The sequence below is a fragment of the Phoenix dactylifera genome, unplaced genomic scaffold, assembly GCF_009389715.1.
Source record: "Phoenix dactylifera cultivar Barhee BC4 unplaced genomic scaffold, palm_55x_up_171113_PBpolish2nd_filt_p 000026F, whole genome shotgun sequence".
NCBI classification, from domain to species: domain Eukaryota; kingdom Viridiplantae; phylum Streptophyta; class Magnoliopsida; order Arecales; family Arecaceae; genus Phoenix; species Phoenix dactylifera.
Genome location: NW_024067667.1, coordinates 2,775,365 through 2,793,675, shown reverse-complemented (window position 1 = coordinate 2,793,675; position 18,311 = coordinate 2,775,365). Strand labels below are relative to the sequence as shown.

Genomic DNA, 18,311 nt, shown 5'->3' with positions numbered 1-18,311 from the left:
GCTGAAGAAACCAAGGAAAGAAGAAAAAAAAGAAAGAAAAAAGAAAAAAAAGAAAAAAAAGGAAAAAATATTATAGAAGAGAAAACTCCAGTAGTTCCTATTTCATCTTTCCTATATTTTGTCTCTCCCCACTCTCTCATCTCTCCCTAGATTCTTTTCTCTCCACTATCTCTCTGAGGTTGTTGAATCTAGCAAAGGGCCTCCTAATGACTGACAACTCTGGAAGGATTCGACCACGACCATCGGTAGCAGCCAGCCTCACCTGCCCTTGAACACCATTAAATTTTCACCCTTGATTGCTTAGACCCCTATATCTTAGCCTAGACTTTGATAAGATAAGTTGCTTTGATTGGACTGACTTAGGCCACTAAGGTCTGCGCCTACAACCTCATCCTTAGTTTTTCTTTTCTTTTTTATAGCCTCTCTACACAACCATAACCAGTGAAAGTTCTAAAGCCCTTGATGATTCAAGTTGATCTGCTAGAGGGCATTGAACGCTTTGTCCTGTTGAACAGTACTAGACTCTGTCATCATCAATTTTTATGATCTTTCTATATCTTATACTAATTTGATCAATAGTGATCAGTTGAATTACTTGACCGACTTTGGAATCGCCTTCGGCAGGCTGCTTCCCACCTTTTTCTTATACTTTCCATTATTCCTGAATTTTCGTTGATATTGTCTAATTGGAGCTAAATTCGTGTAAGCTAGAATTGTTAGATAGGAAGATGTCCAATGATAGGACATTGCAATATGGTCTATATATGAGATTTTGAAAAGGATTTTTTGAAATATTCAAATTTGTCAAAGTACTTATGAGATAAGTAATATTTCATTTTTTAAATTTATTGGCAAATTATAAAATTTTGAGTCAACTATTGATGATGCATGAATTTGATGAATGATACTTTATTATTGAATATTCTTGATTTTGGAATATTATGAATGATGTATGATTAGAAATATTGAACATGTTTGATCGATTTCATATGTATCGAAATATGATTTTCTATATTTTATTTTGGTCGAATTGAAATATAAAATTCTATAATTATTTTGAACTCTCAACCTGACTATATTAAGAAACCTACTAATAGGCGCTAATACGTTAGCACTTGATTAGTCCTGAAAGATTTATGCTACAAGAAGATGCACGGCATATTGCAAGCAAATACGTGGTTATGAAGGACTTTGCTACAAGATAATGTATGGCACATCATAAGAAGATGCACGGTATTATGTAGGGGTGGCAAACTATGACCCGACCCGCCATAAGTAGGTTTGGGTTTGGTCTAAATAGGTTCGGGTCGTAAACAGGTTGACTTATTTAACCTGTTTATTAATTGGGTTGGATACGAATTTTAGACGTCTGACCCGTTTAACCCATTTAACCCGTTTAACCGTTGGGTTGATAGAAGATAAAGGCCACAACCCACAAGACCTAGAGCCGGCCCAACTCCCCTCAGCCCAATTTCTCCGCGTCGGCCCGATTTGGTTTTTCTTTTTAGTTTTCACCGCTCAGCCATGATTTCTGATTTGGCCATTTGGGGGACTTAGGGACTAGGGTTTGTGACAAGCGCCGCCCGAGCTCTCTACTCTCTCGTCTCCCCTCTTCTCCCCTCCGACTTTGCCCTCTCCTCCCCAGCTCCCCCTTGCCGACTACTTCTGCCTCCCCGTCAACGGCGAGTCGGCGACCACGACTACATCGTGCCCCTGATCGGCCGATCCCACTCTCACCTAGGATGAGATCATCGTGCATACATCACCCTGTCGAGGCCCCCGCGGCCACATCGACACCCCCCTCCTTCTTCCTCCTCGGCTAGGATTTTTAGAACCCACAACTAGTGCCACATGAGAGAGTAGCTGCAGCTTCTTCCCGGAGCAAGGTAAACCGTAAACCCTAACCCCTGTTTCCTTTTACCCCATGATAACAAAATAAAAAAAAAAGAAGAGGAAGAGGAAGGGGGAAGGAACCTACCTAGGATCTCTGGTTGTGGATCCGCCGCCGCGCTTGATCGCCGCCGTAACCGCAATTATCGACGGCCGCTCTAGGATTCTTCCTTCCCTCCTCTGAGGGGTTCTTTTTCTTCCCTTGCTGTGGGTAGGCAAAGCAGAGAGGATTCTTCCTCCCCCTTCTGCTGAGGCCGTGACTTGGTCGCAGGTGGAGCTGCCGTGATGAGGTCTGGGAGAGGAGCCGCCGGCCCCTCCCGGATCTCATCAAATCTCAGACTTCGATTTCTGAACATCAGAGAGACTTCTCCTCTCTCCATCGAACCCCCCATCTCTCTCTTTCTCTCTCTCTCTCTCTCGCCGGAAGCAACCCCACCCAGCCACCGACCCACCCTCCCATCTCACTGTCTCCATTTGGTTAAACGGGTCGGGTTACTGTTTAATAAATAGGTCGGATTCAGATTATAATTCTGACATATTTATTAAACAGGTCGGGTTAACTTTTTGACCCGTTTAACATCTGACCTAATCCGTTATGTCCGACCCGACCCGATTGCCACCCCTAGTATTATGACCCTGCCACAGAAAAAATATGGTCATAGTTTATAATTGACAAGATGAACTTAATTTTTGAAAGAATTTGGATTTATAAACAAAATTTGAATTTGAGAAAGATATGATTAACATGTATGATGTTTTGATAATGTTGCATATCTAAATTAGTTTTTGAACTGAATAAATTTGATATATTTGTTTTTTGTAAATTATTAGTTATACCTGATTAATCTAGTTGAAGTATCATTGTTTACTGGGTTGTCTAGCTTATTGTTTCATATCTTACTATTTTTACAGATCTTGAGGACTAAGATGGCATGAAATATATTTGGAAGAGTGATTGAAGCAAGTCTGATTTTTCTTTATTCTGGATTAGAGTTTCTTAAGTCTGTTATAAGACCTCGAATGTTATTAAAATTTGTGAGATATTAAAGTTTGAATTTTAGTTATTTAAATTTTGGTTCTATATAATTAATTGTTTATTTTGCTGCTTGCTTTATAATATCGTGTTGAGATGCCTTGCACGCTAGTAGGAAAGTCTCAATGAATATGCAGCTATGTAGCGACCCTGATCGCAATCTTAGGTTAGGGCATAGCACTAACATTTGAGTATCTTGCGATATTAAATTGATATTTATGAGTAAAATATTTAAAATTCCAACAAGGTTGGTAAGTTATTGTTTACAAGAATCAAAGACATATTTTTATATGAACAAAAGCATAATGTAGTAGATGTCTTGCATACAATCATGATGTGTCCATAATTATATTCTTTAACCCTTCAGTGAATCACCGAACAAGCAGGTGTGGTGCTTTCCCTTGATCCAAACCAATAGAGGTAGTCATGGAGACATGTGCCTAAGTTACTCTTTTAAACTATTCAAAATTGCAAACAGGAAAGAAAAAAAAAATCAATCTTGCAACTTTATGTGGCTAGGGCGACTGGAATGGTGCAGGAGCCAGGATGTCATGCCAACTTCAGGTACTGTTTTTAGGATGTCTATTATTTTCCATCATATGAAGGTTTGAAGTCATGGAATTTGTTATGCACCCATGATTTTATTGTGTTTCAAAGGAAGTTGAGCTGAACTGTGCTTTGGAAAATAGCATTATTTTGTCAAATTTACAATAAATATCAGCCTGCTGCGAGTAAAAGTGAAAAAGTGCTTCTAAAATATTATGTGTTATTGGTTAAAACATCCTTGAGGTAAACAATATTAGAAGAAACAAAAAACAGAGATGGTGAGAATGTTTTAGGAAGTAAAATACAAAAGAAGGATTTAAAATCTAGTACCATCTCTTGTTTAATAAGTTTAACATGGAAAGCTTAGCAGTCTTCAAATTTCCTCCAAGTTAACAGATCCTAGAGGATGTTCAAACAATAAAAAAATCTCTACTCATAAATGAGGGAAAAGGTTTTACCAATGTGAAATAGCAATAACAGCAAAGGTCTGATTCTGCTTTGATCATCATGGAAAAAGGATTTTTACATCTTTTATAATGAACAGTTTTGATGAGTAACTACTTTACTAACATTGACAGGCAGCCCTGCATATCTGTTCTTCTCAAGCCTAACATGCTAGTCCAGAGTTCCACCTCTTTGATAATTCTGAATTCTTGAAAATTTACATTAAATTTATGAATTACTTATGGAGTACTAAGAGCATGCAAGAAGATGGTTATGAAGTAATAAAGAAGGTAATTCTCAATGTCTCACTCTGGCACAAGGAGCATATCAGAGCATATGGAGAAGGAAATGAGCGAAGGTTGACAGGGAAGCATGAGACAGCCGACATAAACACCTTCCCTTCTGTATGTGTTTGAACACTCGCATGTAAACTTACTGCTAGGAATACATCTATTTTGCTGTATACTTCTTTTAAGTTGACAATGTTTCACTCAACTTATATTTACGCATACTCGAGAAGGCAAGTCATGTCACGCCCCTAACCTGAAATCCGGATCCGAGGGCCACTGCAACCACCATATATTCATGAGGAACTCTCCCCACTAGCATGCGAAACATCTCAACCATTAATGAAGGGGATGTGATAGCCACAATTTATGCCTTGTCTCTCAAGTGTGGCAAATCGTGGCTGCTCTATTCATGTGGGATGTGAAACTAAGAATGTGAGGATCTGTATAGGCATGCGTTTAGTCTCACATTGGTTATTCGCTGAGTAGATCTTGGGTACTTATATAGGACCAAGGAACTCAATAATACCTTCGAGCTAGCCTTTTTAAGTGAAATCCTGAGTTATTACAAATAGTATCAGAGCGGATCCGGCTTATAATTTATATGGACTAAAGGAACACTATAGCATAGGTATATTTAAATTGACTATGAGCTAATTGTGGTGTTTCATTATTGAATTCGAATGGATTTGGATCCATAGCCTGATGAAGATGCCAGGGCTTAAACGGAATAAGTATGTGAGAATCCATGCGAGCGTGCGTTTAGTCCTACATCAGTTATTCATTGGGTAGGCCTTGGGTACTTATATCGGACCAAGGAACTCATATAATACCTTCCAGTTAACCTTTTTGGATGACGTCTTGGGTTGTTACGAGGAAGACAAGGCAAAGGTGTGTTTTTTTGTCTAGAATGTTTACATGATTACCGAGGAGAAGCTGCTGCTTCCTGCTGATGCAAAATCTAGCTGTTGCTTGCAAACCTACATAAATGTAATTGCACTTGTGACAACTTAGACCATGTTTTCTATATCTTATTTAGGCTACTTGGAAGATCGTCGTCCAGCTTCAAACATGGACCCATATGTGGTGGCTTCTATACTGGCGGAAACTAACAATTCTCTGGGACCTAACTCTTGAATCTGAGGCTCTTGCTGCTAAGAAGTCGCAGTTGCAGGTTTGAAGCTAGAAAGTGATTTGGAGGGGGGCATAGCAAAGATTATATGTCCATCCACTAGATACCACCTCTGTTCATGTTCTCTGATATCTTTTTAGTCTCTTTTTTTTTCCCTGGTTTGTTCAGTTTTTTTTAATAATTTGATCCATTCTTGTCACTATGATTCAAGATAGAATATTCCATGAATCGTAGCAAGCTCTATAATACCAACTGGAGAATTTCTTCCAGTTTCCTTTGATCCCTGCAGAGCTTACATGAATCCAGACATTATTGATATCCAGGCTTAGATTACTTGCTACTTCCATAGGATATACCACATAAAAAATGAGCCAACTGCTGTTGGCTATGGCTGCGATTAATAGTAGTTTTTGGCAATACCTGACTTTTGATGGCTCACTATATGTAGAATATCTCTTTGCCACTAGTAGATCACAATGTGTCTAAATATACCAGAATCAGACAGCATCATTTCAATAAGATCCCGGTTGCACATCCTTGTGAGGAAGTATTGATCCCAAGGACTGCTAAATGGTGCTCCTAAGACATTAAGGTCTGAAGTCTGACAGTCTTACATGGTTCATCCCAATGAGGATATGCAATTGTAAACAGCTAAGTGGCACCCAATTTGTGTGTTAAATGCATGTATCGATATATTCGTATAGCAAATCATAACTTCTCCCAGATGATTCTTGTTGCGCATGGACTGGCTTCCAGGCATGGAATTCTGAAAAGAAATACTTTACTTCCCATAAGAGAAAGGAAAGGAGATGACTCCTATAGCACAAGAAGGAATGTCATCCTTTCCTTTGCACTAAAGGCAGAACAATTTGGCGTGCTGCAGTCATTAACTCCCTTTATAGACTTTGCCTATATATATGCATTTGAGCTTGCCAAGTAGTCATACTTTGATGGTTCCTTAACATATTCAGGCTGCTCTTACCACCTTCCATCATGGTTTCTCAGGGGCAAAGGCCTCTTGCATCCATCCTCCTCTTCCTCAACCTCATAATGTATCTTATCGTCGCCGTGATCGCCGGTTGGGCCATTAACTATGGCATCGAAGAGACTCCTCATGCAGGTAAGCTGATTAGCCTTCAATGGTGCACTAATCTAATTGAAGGGATGTGAGTCTTGGTAATTTAGCAGCAACGTACGCTACTGATAGTGTTCAATATTCATGTGCTTTGGCAGTGTCAACCTCGCCGGTGACCAGACTGTTTCCAATATACTATCCCATTGGAAACTTGGCAACTGGATTTTTTGTGATCTTCTCGCTCATTGCTGGAGTTGTGGGTGTTGCCACTTCACTCACTGGCTTGCTAGATGTCATCCAATGGAATCCATGCAGCTTATTATCAGCTGCAGCCTCTTTCTATAATTACTTGGGCCCTCACTCTTCTGGCTATGGGGTAATTACTGCATGTTTTCGTATTTGAAACTTCTAATAGTTCCATTATTAGAATGGCGTAGTCATACAATGTCAAAGTTTTTCATCATTAATATTGCCGAATGAGTTAACCCTCGTTTGGGGGAGTTTTTGGCCCTCCAAAAATACTTTTAAACGAAAAAAGAGTGTTTGGTAAAAAATTTGGAAAGCTGTTTTAGCTTTTCTAAAAAGCTAAAAACACATTTTTTCGGAAAAAGCTCCATTTTGGAGCTTTTCGGAAAGTACTTTTAGGTTCCGTTAGGAAGCTATTTTTTTGACCAAAATACCCATGATAAAAATATAACAATTACACAAATGTCCCTTTATAATCCTAAAAATCTGCAAGAGTCCCAATAAAAAACTCTAGCCATTTTTATAGTAATAATATAATATAAATATAACCAATTTATAGTAATTATATTATACTATAAATATAATATTATATTACATTATATTATAATGCATTAATAAGTTATGTAAATAATTTAATATTATATTATATTATGAAAAATTAGTTTACGCTAATAATTATAATATGTTATACCTTTATTATTGATATATTACATTACATCATAATACATTGATATGTTATGTTAAATAATTTAATATTATATTAAATTATTATGCTATAGTATACAATATTATATTACTATATTACAGTAATATTATATTACATTACAATAATATATTAACTATATCATATATTTATGTTTAATAAATTATATTTATTATGCTCTGTGGTATAATACTATGCAATGCCCTTATAAGCATTTTGTCATAAAATAGTACTTTCTCAGTTGTTTACCAAATACATATTAAAATGCTACAGCACTTTAGAAATGTAGCTACCAAACAATAAACATTTTTTTATAAAAGCCTACTTCAAAAAGTTTACTTTCAATAACTCTACTTTAAAAGCTCTACTACCAACTGTTCTCCCAAACAGAGCCTTAGTCATTCTCGAGCAACCAATGTTTGACTCCATCCATGCCTTTGGTTTCATAAGGGCTCGGTCATCTTAAGCCTGAGTCTGAACATTGCCCCGAAATATTTCTAAGCCATGCTTGAGAACTACTAATCTTTCATGTTCAGTTTTGGAAAGCACATCATGTAAATAAAAATTGTATAGACATATAATATGCTTGAGAGTGAAGAAGTTCAAATTCAATATCGATTTAATAGATGGATTTTGTCAGCCAAAACATTCTAGCCATCAAATTGATTTTTATGGATTGACATTGGCTTCGAGTGTAAACATAAAATCTGCAGTGGGGATTCATGTTCTTGCTTCATTAACAAGCCACTTTTAAGAGCTCAAGTTCGAACCTGAACTTAGTTAAGCCGATATTTGAGATTGGAAGTTGGCTGGAGTCATGATCAAACTTCAAGCTGGAGCATGGCATGACATCCACATCAAAAAATGAATCGATTTAAATCTTCTTCATTGAGGCCCACTAAAGCTAGAATATCTATGATAAGAACGGATCATCATGTCATTCACCAAAACTTTCTTCTTTTCCTCAGGTTGGCATGCAAAGAGATTAGCATAAGCTTAAGGCCTCCAAGCTTGGTAAGTGCTTGTTGACTCAACTGAGAGCAGAATGCGCTTGTTTACCTCCATGATTTAACTTCGCTTGAGGGACGAGAAGCTATCTGTTTCCAATATCTAACAGATCATCCATTTCATTACCATTTGTGCAGAGAACACTGGAGACACTGACCATCATCTTGAGTGGCACACAACTGCTGTGCACAGGGACCCTTAACGCCGGCGCAACAGCCACCACGGCGCATGAGCACTTCGCCGGACGATGCTAAGACCATGAAAATTACCTCTGCTACATTATCTATTTCTCTATATTCCCTGTGCTTAAATTACTTACAACCATCTCCATCCATCAGTTTCATGTTCCAAATTTTTCTGTAATACTTGGAGATGATGAGACATAAATAAATAAAAATTTATGGTGTTTATGAAGACAGATCTCCTACATGCACCATGGAACTCCCACGGACCGCTAAATTACAGTTCAATGAATAACATACACACAACATAAGATGCAAAAAAAACTATGGTTCTAAAAGTTCGTCAGTTCTCAGAAATTCAATAAATCAACCTTTGTTTCTCAGGTTACAAATTCAGACTTGGGGAGTCAAAAAAAAAAAAATCACTCTTTCATAAAACAGGAACCATTACTTGGCTTCAAGGACCATAAATAGGCTCATCCACATGATACAATTTCACAAAAGAGATAAACAGAGAATGAGCAGAGAACAAGCAATAGCTAAACAAACTGACAACTCTCCTCAACATCTAATCACTTACAAAATTTTTTGTCACAAAGTAAATGGTGGGAGAATGGAACTGATTAAGCATGGTCAGCTTATGCAAATGGCTTATGTGATTGCATTTAGACATATCTCCAAGCATCATAATTGGAGGCTCTTGGATATCAATGATGGCAAGTGTAAAAAGATGAGGGGAAGCAAACAGCAGCAGGTGTCTGTACAGGCAAAAGCTAACAAGAGTTGACTAGCCAGAAGGTCAGGATGCCACAAGGTGAGTAGGCAGACAAAATCCAGAAGATGCGAAAAGAAGGATTTGATGTTGTCAATAGACCTTTTGCATTCTCATTCTGGCATTATCCTCAGGAATGGTTGAGACTGAGTCTCGCTTTGGCCGGTGCTTTTTACGTTTGAGCTTGGGCAATGCCAGAATCCAGGACGGAACTTCGCATCCTGAAGCTACCATCACATTGGCTATATTCCGCAGGAATGGCTTATCCTCTTCAGTGTAGAAAGTTATTGCTTCCCAGTTCTTCCTGCCCTTCCAGATCGACCTAATGGTACATTGAAATTTGAGATTTATTTGAAATTTGAGATTTAGTAGCTAAGCAAATAAATGGAAGACAGGGAAGTGATAATCATGTGTAGTTTAACTTTCTTCCCATGAGCAACATTATGCTGTCATATTAGCATTATCAACTACCTCGATTGTAATAGTAAACATTGTCTAGAAGCAACAGAGAGGTTGTTTGGATGAGCTTTTGGATTCTGCATGCACAACACATGCAGGGCCTATCTGGATTCCCCATCACATCTGTAGGATGTCTCACAATGAGTCGAGGTGAAAGAAAGAGGTGGGGAGCTCCAAATTGATTTGCTGGGATTTCACACCCCGATCACACCACCTCTTACTTCCTCAAAATCTAAACTTCCTCCAACTCACATGAGAGATATCCCCCAGTGTCCAGATGCAGGCTAATGAAAAGGCCTGCAGTATGTGAAAGATTGTGAGCCTCTAATGTGCCTGTTCAAACAGGCAGGTTGACAAACTGGCTAATGAAACACAGGATACATGTAACCAAAACCAGAATACTATGACATCTTGTTATTTCAGACAGCATTATTACTCTGAACTTTATTATATAGCCATAAATTCATTTAACAGTGAAATTAGCATAAACATCACTTGCTGGTGTTAGTAAGAATGACCAAGAATTAAGTTCCGGGTGTTACCAATTCGATGAATGTAGGCTGCAGCTGATTCAGGAAAATCATAATTAAGAACACAGTTGATGCCCTTAAAATCCATACCCCGAGCAACAACATCAGTTGCTATTAAAACCCATGTTTTGCCTGCTCTGAAGTTATCGACTGCATCTTCTCGCTGGACAAATAAAAATGAAAATTACATAATGGAAATCATTCAAAAAAAAGTGATAAATAGCGAATTAAGGAAAAGAAAAAGAAATAATGTTTAATGGGTCTCCCAAGTATGGTGTTCAGAATCGTAAACAGTCTTAGTGTATAAGATGGAAAAGAGGTTAGTGGGAGATTATTCTTCATGGAGAATCAGGTTCTATATGACTTTACCTGCTGCTGAGTTAGATCAGCATGAATGACATCAGCTTTTATGTCATCAAATGACAATTCCTTGTAGAGCTCCTTCGCCCTTTCCTTGCTTTGTACAAAAACTAATACTGGAGGATTCAGGCACTACCAGTTGACAGAATACAAGAACAAGTAAGTAGAATGAACATGCTGCAAGTACAGGAAAAAAAAACCCTGAAACAACAGGATTCAAATGCATGAACTAACATATTTAAGATGATAATTCAAGTGCATGTTTTCTATCAAAAGAACATTTAAGTAACAACTTGAACAACTCTGACAATTGAAATCAACAGTCGAACAGCATAGTCTAGTTAAAGAGGGTACCAACTTCTGTTGCTCAGATGACTCAATATTAATGTACCAAAGTATTATATCAAAATCAAGTAGATACAGATATTAGTTTACCAAGATAAAAATAAATCAAAAAAAAAAAATCACCATTCTGCTACAGAAAAGGGGATTAAAAAAAAAGGAAGTATGACCCATGCGTAATTGGAGAATAATAGCATAACTAGCTGAAAATACATCATTTTTGTGTAGCTTTATTCAGAGTATGCAGCTAGACAGGCATAACAAGCATCAATCAGCAAAGCTACGAGATCTACATTTGCCTCGAGCAAGAGAGGTGAATAAGTAACATACCTCTGCAAAGCTTTGCCGTAAAGCAAGCAGTTTTCCTTTTTCACTTCCAGCAAAAATCAGCTTTTGCTTTATCAACTCGGATGCAGAATTCCTGTCAAAATTTCTCGTAATAAAAAAGAATGGTTTGGAAAATTAGATATGGAAATGATGGTTTTTATTTAAATTGTCATACTCACTTTCTACCCACTATAACCCGAACTGCATCATGCATTATGGAGCGTGCAAGTTCTTCAACAGTATCAGGCAACGTAGCACTAAACAAGGATCGTATAATTGAAGGATTTGAGCATGCTTTAACCACAGAATCAATTTGCTCTACAAATCCAAGCTCAAATAGCTTATCAGATTCATCCAAGACAAGGTACTCTACCCTGCATAAAGCAAATACTAGAGCAATTACAGAAGTATCATGATAAAAATTGAAGCACTTTTATGTGGATTCTCTGTTGAATTAGCAGATAGATGCATGATCTTGGTAAAGAGTTGTTTCATTTCAATATTTGTTGTGACTATTCCTTGACGCCTAGCAATCTGAGGAACAAAAAAAATATAAAATTTACAGTCAGTGCTACATATCAACTATCTCTGGTCCAAGATTTTTTTCATAATTGATGAAGTTTATGCTTTTTTTAATTTGTTTTTCTTTTTTTCCATGTGAGAACACATTTAGTTTTTGTATACTCACTGAGTTAACTATCGGAGCATTACAAATTGCCCTGTAATTTCTTTGGTGTATTGCTTGATTCTCTTATTTGCCTTAAATTTACGTGCAAATGCATGAAGGGAGAATAAATCAAAAGCCATAATTAATTATGACTCAATAATGAAAATTCATCAAAATAATGTCAGTATAATACTCGAGACATCTATGTTACAGCTGCAGTTTCAAAAATGAAGGCAGCTATCATATGACTATTACATCGCACAGTAATGAGCCTCTCATAATGAGTACTTTATCAATATCTGGTGCTCGAGTAATTAAAGAAAAAGGGAACAGAAATAAGAAAGGAATCTGCACACGTCCAAGAAACCATATGTATGGGCTACATATCAATCTCTAAGTTTGTAACAGATTTTCAAAGCTTATGTGGACTAATCAGATCATCTTATTCCATCTTCTGAAAACACCAGCATATGACAGGAAATTATTAATTAACACAGGAAATAATAAGGATAAAATAATAAGGATAAAACAGGAAATTATTAATTAAAGAAAATTGATGGTCTATGTAACTACAAATGTTTGAAAATAATAAGGATAAAACAGGAAATTATTAATTAAAGAAAAATTAGAAAATATTGCTCAACTATATAACTTCATTTCAATATTGTTAGTACTCATTATTTTTAATAATATTAAGCAGTGAAAAGCAACATCATTTAATATTTCACATAGTATAACTTGAAGGCCCCGACGATTGCTGACTTCACTTAAAATTTTTAAAATAAAAAAAGAGGCCCCGATGGACCCTGTTTCAAAAGAAACAGGGGTCCGGAGGGCAGAGCCTCTCTTCCGGCCCTCGGCAACCTCCGAAGCCTCTTTTCCCTCTCCCTCCTCTCTCTCTCTTTTCTTCTCTCCCATTCTGCCTCTCCCTCATCCTCTCTACTGTTGCGAGCCCGACATGGAACAGCACGAGGGCATACTGAACCGTGTTGCCAACCAACTGGTATGGGCTCTAGTGCCGGCATGGCGATATATAGCCGAGTTCACAACATTATACGCTTTGACCTAACTCACAACATTATTACAATTACTACATGACACCAGTACCGAGCTATTGTAGTAATTTGGTTCAAGCTTTATCTAGGCTTGATTCAAGCTAAATATATACCCAAGCCCAGCCCAAAATATAAACGGGCCCTCAATTTGAGCCCAAACCTAATCCAAAATGATTTGAGCCTAGCCTATAGCCCAACTCGAAATCAAGCCGGCCCGGGCCCACTTCCAGCCGTAGTTCTGCTTCTCGTCATCCCACCCCATCACCCTTGATCTTATGCTAGTCAATTTTGCAATGCATTAGGGTTTCACTATGCAATTATGCTCCATATATTCTAAACATTGACATGTCCATTGTTTAGTGAAGCTTACTAGCAATAGTCAGCATGATAAAATGTCATGATAAAATGCACCATCCCAAGCTTTGACCCTTAAGAAATATCAACCAATGTTAGAATGGTCTAGGCAATGGCAAAACAAATTCGAAGCATCACTTAAAACAAAAGATGATCATGTGTATTATGTCTTAAATGCAAAAGGATATTTAGGAAAATTTTAAAGCATACCTACTGAGGTCAAGCTTTCTTTTTCGCATAGCAAAATCCAAGCGAAGTGGAGTCGATACGAGAATGTCACAGGGCATTTTGTCAAAATTACCACATCTTGCGAGCTCCTTAGTCATCAATTTAATGTAGAATTTCCTTCCTTTTCCCAGCTTCTTGCACTCTCTAGTAGTTTGCGCAGCTAATTCTCTTGTGGGACAAAGTATTACAGCCTTTACACCATCTTTGGATCCTGGCTAATGACCATAATGGATCGTTTCATACATTTGAATGCAATATTTTAAAGAGATTATTGTTCATACCCATTGTAACATCATGTTACCTTAATGTTCATAAGAATTGGGCATAAAAAGGCCAAAGTCTTGCCAGAACCTGTTGGGGCACATGCAAAGCACTCCCGACCCTGAAACAAGTTAGGACATTTAAACATTAATCCAAATGATTAAGCAGTAGCTAAAGACGTTGACAATAAAGGATAGTAAAATTATTTAGGTAATAGTTGGAGAATGCTCAAAGAGAAAATTATAGAGTCAAGACTAGAACATTTGGATAAACAAAGAGCAAGAGGAAAAAAATGTGCCAAGGGAATAGCTTAAATAGAAGAGCATACCGAGAGGAGTACTGGAATAGCCTGCCTTTGAATAGGTGTAGGCTCTTTAAATCCACGTTCTTGTAGGTTCTGCAATAAATATGATTTACAGCCATACCTGTTCACAAGATCAAGATCTTTTCAGCATAACTTGAAAATAAATGTTTCATATGTAAAGTAAAATAATGCCTTAGAAGATCAAAGCAGATTAAAAAAAGCACAAAATTTTGAACCAAGAGTTAACATATATAGAAATGTGTATGCATCAAAAAACCATGATATAGTAGCTTAAACTACATTACCATCCTCCAAAAAATCACTTACCTAACAACGGAGAACTTCAACAAGTAGGTTATGTGAAAAATATCCTAATTCAACCAATTAAGCAACTTGTGATGAACGGGATATAGAATCTCCTCCTCCATTACCGGAGAATTTTTCTTTTTGAGAGTTTCTACAGCATTGCCCATAGTGATGACACTTTCCCCTCTTGTGCACATGCCAAATCAAGTCATGATAAATTACATGTTGGGGTCTAACATTAAGCTTCTTTCTATAACTTTCACTTTTATGCTTAATCATAAACTTTAAGCAATTATTAGATACTTCTGGTTTGCAACTATTTTGATCTTAGGTGCATCATTTTGCAACAAAATGGCACACTCACACTCATGTAGCACAAGACAAGTCACAATCTCAAGAACAACAACACGATAATCATCTATTTCCTACTATGACTAAACCATTTAGGAGAGGAATCCAACAGTAATGATGCCCTTATATATTAGTAAAGAACAAAGAGCTCAGTAAGCACCACAAAGATGTGCATGAAGGCATGAACAGTGAATACAGCTCCAATCCATCTTGTTTTCAAAAAAATATATATCCATGATAAGAAGTTGTTAATAAGTTTATAGAAACACTAAAATCACTTAAGAAAACATAGGTGATTAGGTCTGCATAAGTGAATGTGCTGATCTAAAATTGAAAATGCAATTTGAGCTTTATGTGGTAGTGCAATAAAGGATAAACAAGGCCAAAGGAGGAAGATTTCCACACAATAAGACCCCTATTACTTGTGCAAGTTCCATCAGCTCCTATGATGAGAGAAAGTGGATAACTCACGAAAGTTCTATTTGATCTTTCAATGAGGTCACATGCCTATGAAGTGAAAAATTTCTCAATTGCAGAATATAAGAGCTAGATTAAGAACATCTGTTTAAGCTAAATGGAAAGTTTATATTCTGGACAGCAGAAAAGACCTACCAAGTGGTACTGCAAATTGATAAATCATAGGCATAGTTATACACAAAGAGCATGACATATACTTTCACAATTAAGACTCAAGGGCAACAAACAAGCACATCTACATAAAAACAGGAAACAAAGAGAGAAGAAAGTGGAGTGACTATTACATGGTTTTTAACAAGAATAAGTGGGTTGCTTAGCCAACAACTGACCTAATTGATGCGAGTGGCTACTATTGTAAGGAGAGGGTGAGGAGTATGAAGAAGTACTAGATGGCAAAAATGAGAAGAAAGAGGTAAGAAAACCAATACCAAGAGAGAGTATTCTCCATAATCCAGAACACTAGAATGATGAAATCAAGACAGAAGATCACATAATTGGTGGTGCAAGCAAAAGATTTGTGCGGGAGCAAATAATGAATTGAGTGCTGTTTGCTGTGTCCTTTATTCCCTGTTAGAGGTTTAAGAAAATTCTCAGTGTTTTTAGGGAAATCTTGTTAATCATGGGCTTCTAGCTGATGGAGGGTTGTTTCCTAAGTTTTTTCTAGCATAAGTTTTTGGGCGCTCCACAAAGAAGTGCAATGAACTAGGTCGGCCACTATAAGGAGGCCATATAGGCCAGCTATTATAGCTGGGCAACTAAACATTTATGACATGCAAGGAGAGATAGGGCAGTTGTTTTTGAGGGCCAACCAGAGCAGAGGAGCCTCAAGCTAACAACCCTATTTCTTATCTCCTTGTTCAGTCTGCAGGCTCCTGAACCTATTTTAGTATTACCTCTCTTTATTTTAGAGAGAAACAACGGTAAGGTCATCTTGTAGAATAGTAGAAGCACCATTTCAGAAAGAAGGGGCCATTCAAGGTTTAGAAAGAGTTATTACTTATAATACTTCTCTCTCTCTCTTCTCCCCCCCCCCCCTCCCGCGCCGCCGCCGCCGCTCTATGCAAATTATTGCTGCTGCCGTTGACATCTTGTTTTTATGGAAATAGTATTCAAACCTCCTTTTTTTCATGATTTGTCTTTTTCACTTTATTCTGCATTTACTCTTAAATCTTTGGCTTAGAAATTGCCCTTTTGGGAGGCATACTCAATCCCTTTTTCCCCCCGAGAACTAAAATACTTTAACATATGAACAAGTGTTTTCTTCTCAGCTCTGAAAATAAGATCAGATCCTAACATATTTGTGTTTATGTCCTCAATCATGTGCAGCACTAAGGAGCAACACAAAAGAAGGAATGAAATATACAGACATGATGATCCAATCAAGCTTGGATGGATATGTGGAAAAGGCATCTAATATGATTGAAGTCAAAGCCTTAATTTGAAAAAAGTAAATAATAGAAACATACTTAACTAAGCTGATTGCATTCAGCTGGGTAGTGGTTCAAAGCAAGTTGTTTTTAAGTTTTTTAGCTGAAACCAAGTAGCACAAGATGCCCTACATTTCCAGTTATCCATACCCTATCATTCAATCAGTAATAATATCAAGAATAGCAAAACATATATCACCAAGTTGAAATATTTACCTTGAATGAAGTTCTCCGAAGCTCTCAAGTGGAGAAGGAACGTCGTGGCCAGAAATATGTATCCCACATTTCTTACGCAGAATCGAAGCTTTCTGGAATCAAGCAAGCATTTTTATTATAAAAGTGTTTTATTACTCAAATAACTCTACTTCTGGACTAAAATTACATAACTAAGAGCAAATTCAACCTCAAGTTGCTTTTCCAATTCCTTCCTCTGCTGAGAGAGATCAGCTTCCGTATCATTTTTCTCTCCATCAGACAGTACGGTTTCCGAACTCCTAAAAACACTGAAACCCTCTACGACTTCTGAAGCACCAAAATTGAAATAATACACAAGAAAAAGATTAAAAAAAGAAATTCTTTTAAGACGATTAAAGCCCACTACTAAGTGCAGAGAGATCACCAGAACTCTTAGCCTTCCGTTTCCTCTTCCCTTTCCTGCTTCCAGTCACCTCCGTCGATTCCTTTGCTTCGGCTTCCACTTCCTGCGGTTTCTCCGGCTCCTTCTTCGGCTAACGAAGAATAAGACAAAAATCACTAATGCGTTCGCTTTAGATTCCAAATAAAAATTGGAACTTTATCGAAAAGCATCGAGATTCAATTCGATCGGGAGGAGAAGAAGAGAAGAACTCTGCCTTAAATCGGGCGATGTCACCGGCGAATCTTTTCCGGTCGAGATGGATGCCAGAGAAAAGCAGCGACGACGCCTGCTCCATCGACGCCGGCGACGAACGCGACGAGGTCCGTGTTAAACCCCCCTGCGCCGCGATGCAAAACCCTAGCTCCTCCGAGCTCTTCCGTTATAGTCTGTTACGTATCCGCCTTGTTCTAGGACTACAATTTCAGCAGGCGAACTCGAGCTCGTTGAAAGCTGGCTAGGGTGGGCTCGGCCTCAGCTCATCTTCGTTTGAGCTAGCTCGTGCCTGGCTTAGGCTCATCTGCCGGGGGCTTAGTAAAATCAATTTTGAGCTTGAACTCTGAGATCAAGCTCAATTTGTTTACCTCCATGTCAAGCTCCATTCAAGTTTAGTTTTGAACCTGGTCAAATACAAATCAAATATATCAGCTAGGTAATCATTAATTGGGCTGAAATCAATTCAAGCTTGAGTCAAGCTTACCTCAAACTTGAATTACAGTGTGATTTCAACTTGATCTTAAAATTGAGCATATTTGATATTACTTTAAAAAAATATTTTTTGTGACTTTTACAGCAAAAAGAGACTTCTTAAAAATAAGTGTTTGAAAACATAATTTTAAAAATGTTTCTACAAAAAGAAAAAATCACAAAAAATACTTTTTGGAGAAAGTTAGAAATTTTTTATAGCTTTC

The 18,311-nt window shown here is 37.5% G+C and overlaps 2 protein-coding genes and 1 long non-coding RNA gene across 3 annotated transcripts; 2 read left to right on the top strand and 1 right to left on the bottom strand.

The window, feature by feature from the left end:
• Positions 1-1,539: 1,539 nt before the first annotated feature.
• Positions 1,540-4,409, top strand: LOC103713651. The gene is made up of 3 exons (XR_005506945.1): positions 1,540-1,886; positions 2,803-3,487; positions 4,048-4,409. It is a non-coding gene; the product is annotated as an uncharacterized LOC103713651 (long non-coding RNA).
• A 1,707-nt stretch (positions 4,410-6,116) lies between these two features.
• On the top strand, positions 6,117-8,778 carry LOC103713635 (membrane protein PM19L). Its single transcript, XM_008800637.4, is given in 5 exon segments — positions 6,117-6,452; positions 6,566-6,744; positions 6,746-6,783; positions 8,325-8,370; positions 8,502-8,778. Coding segments are annotated over 5 exon segments (507 nt in total). The 5' UTR covers positions 6,117-6,325; the 3' UTR covers positions 8,619-8,778.
• Positions 8,779-8,871: 93 nt separating this feature from the next.
• Positions 8,872-17,790, bottom strand: LOC103713634 (DEAD-box ATP-dependent RNA helicase 57). The gene is given in 13 exon segments (XM_008800636.3): positions 8,872-9,611; positions 9,614-9,640; positions 10,320-10,470; positions 10,677-10,799; positions 11,340-11,430; positions 11,516-11,710; positions 13,623-13,855; positions 13,942-14,022; positions 14,230-14,326; positions 16,983-17,074; positions 17,170-17,288; positions 17,386-17,494; positions 17,618-17,790. Coding segments are annotated over 13 exon segments (1,599 nt in total). The 5' UTR covers positions 17,699-17,790; the 3' UTR covers positions 8,872-9,411.
• Positions 17,791-18,311: the final 521 nt, after the last annotated feature.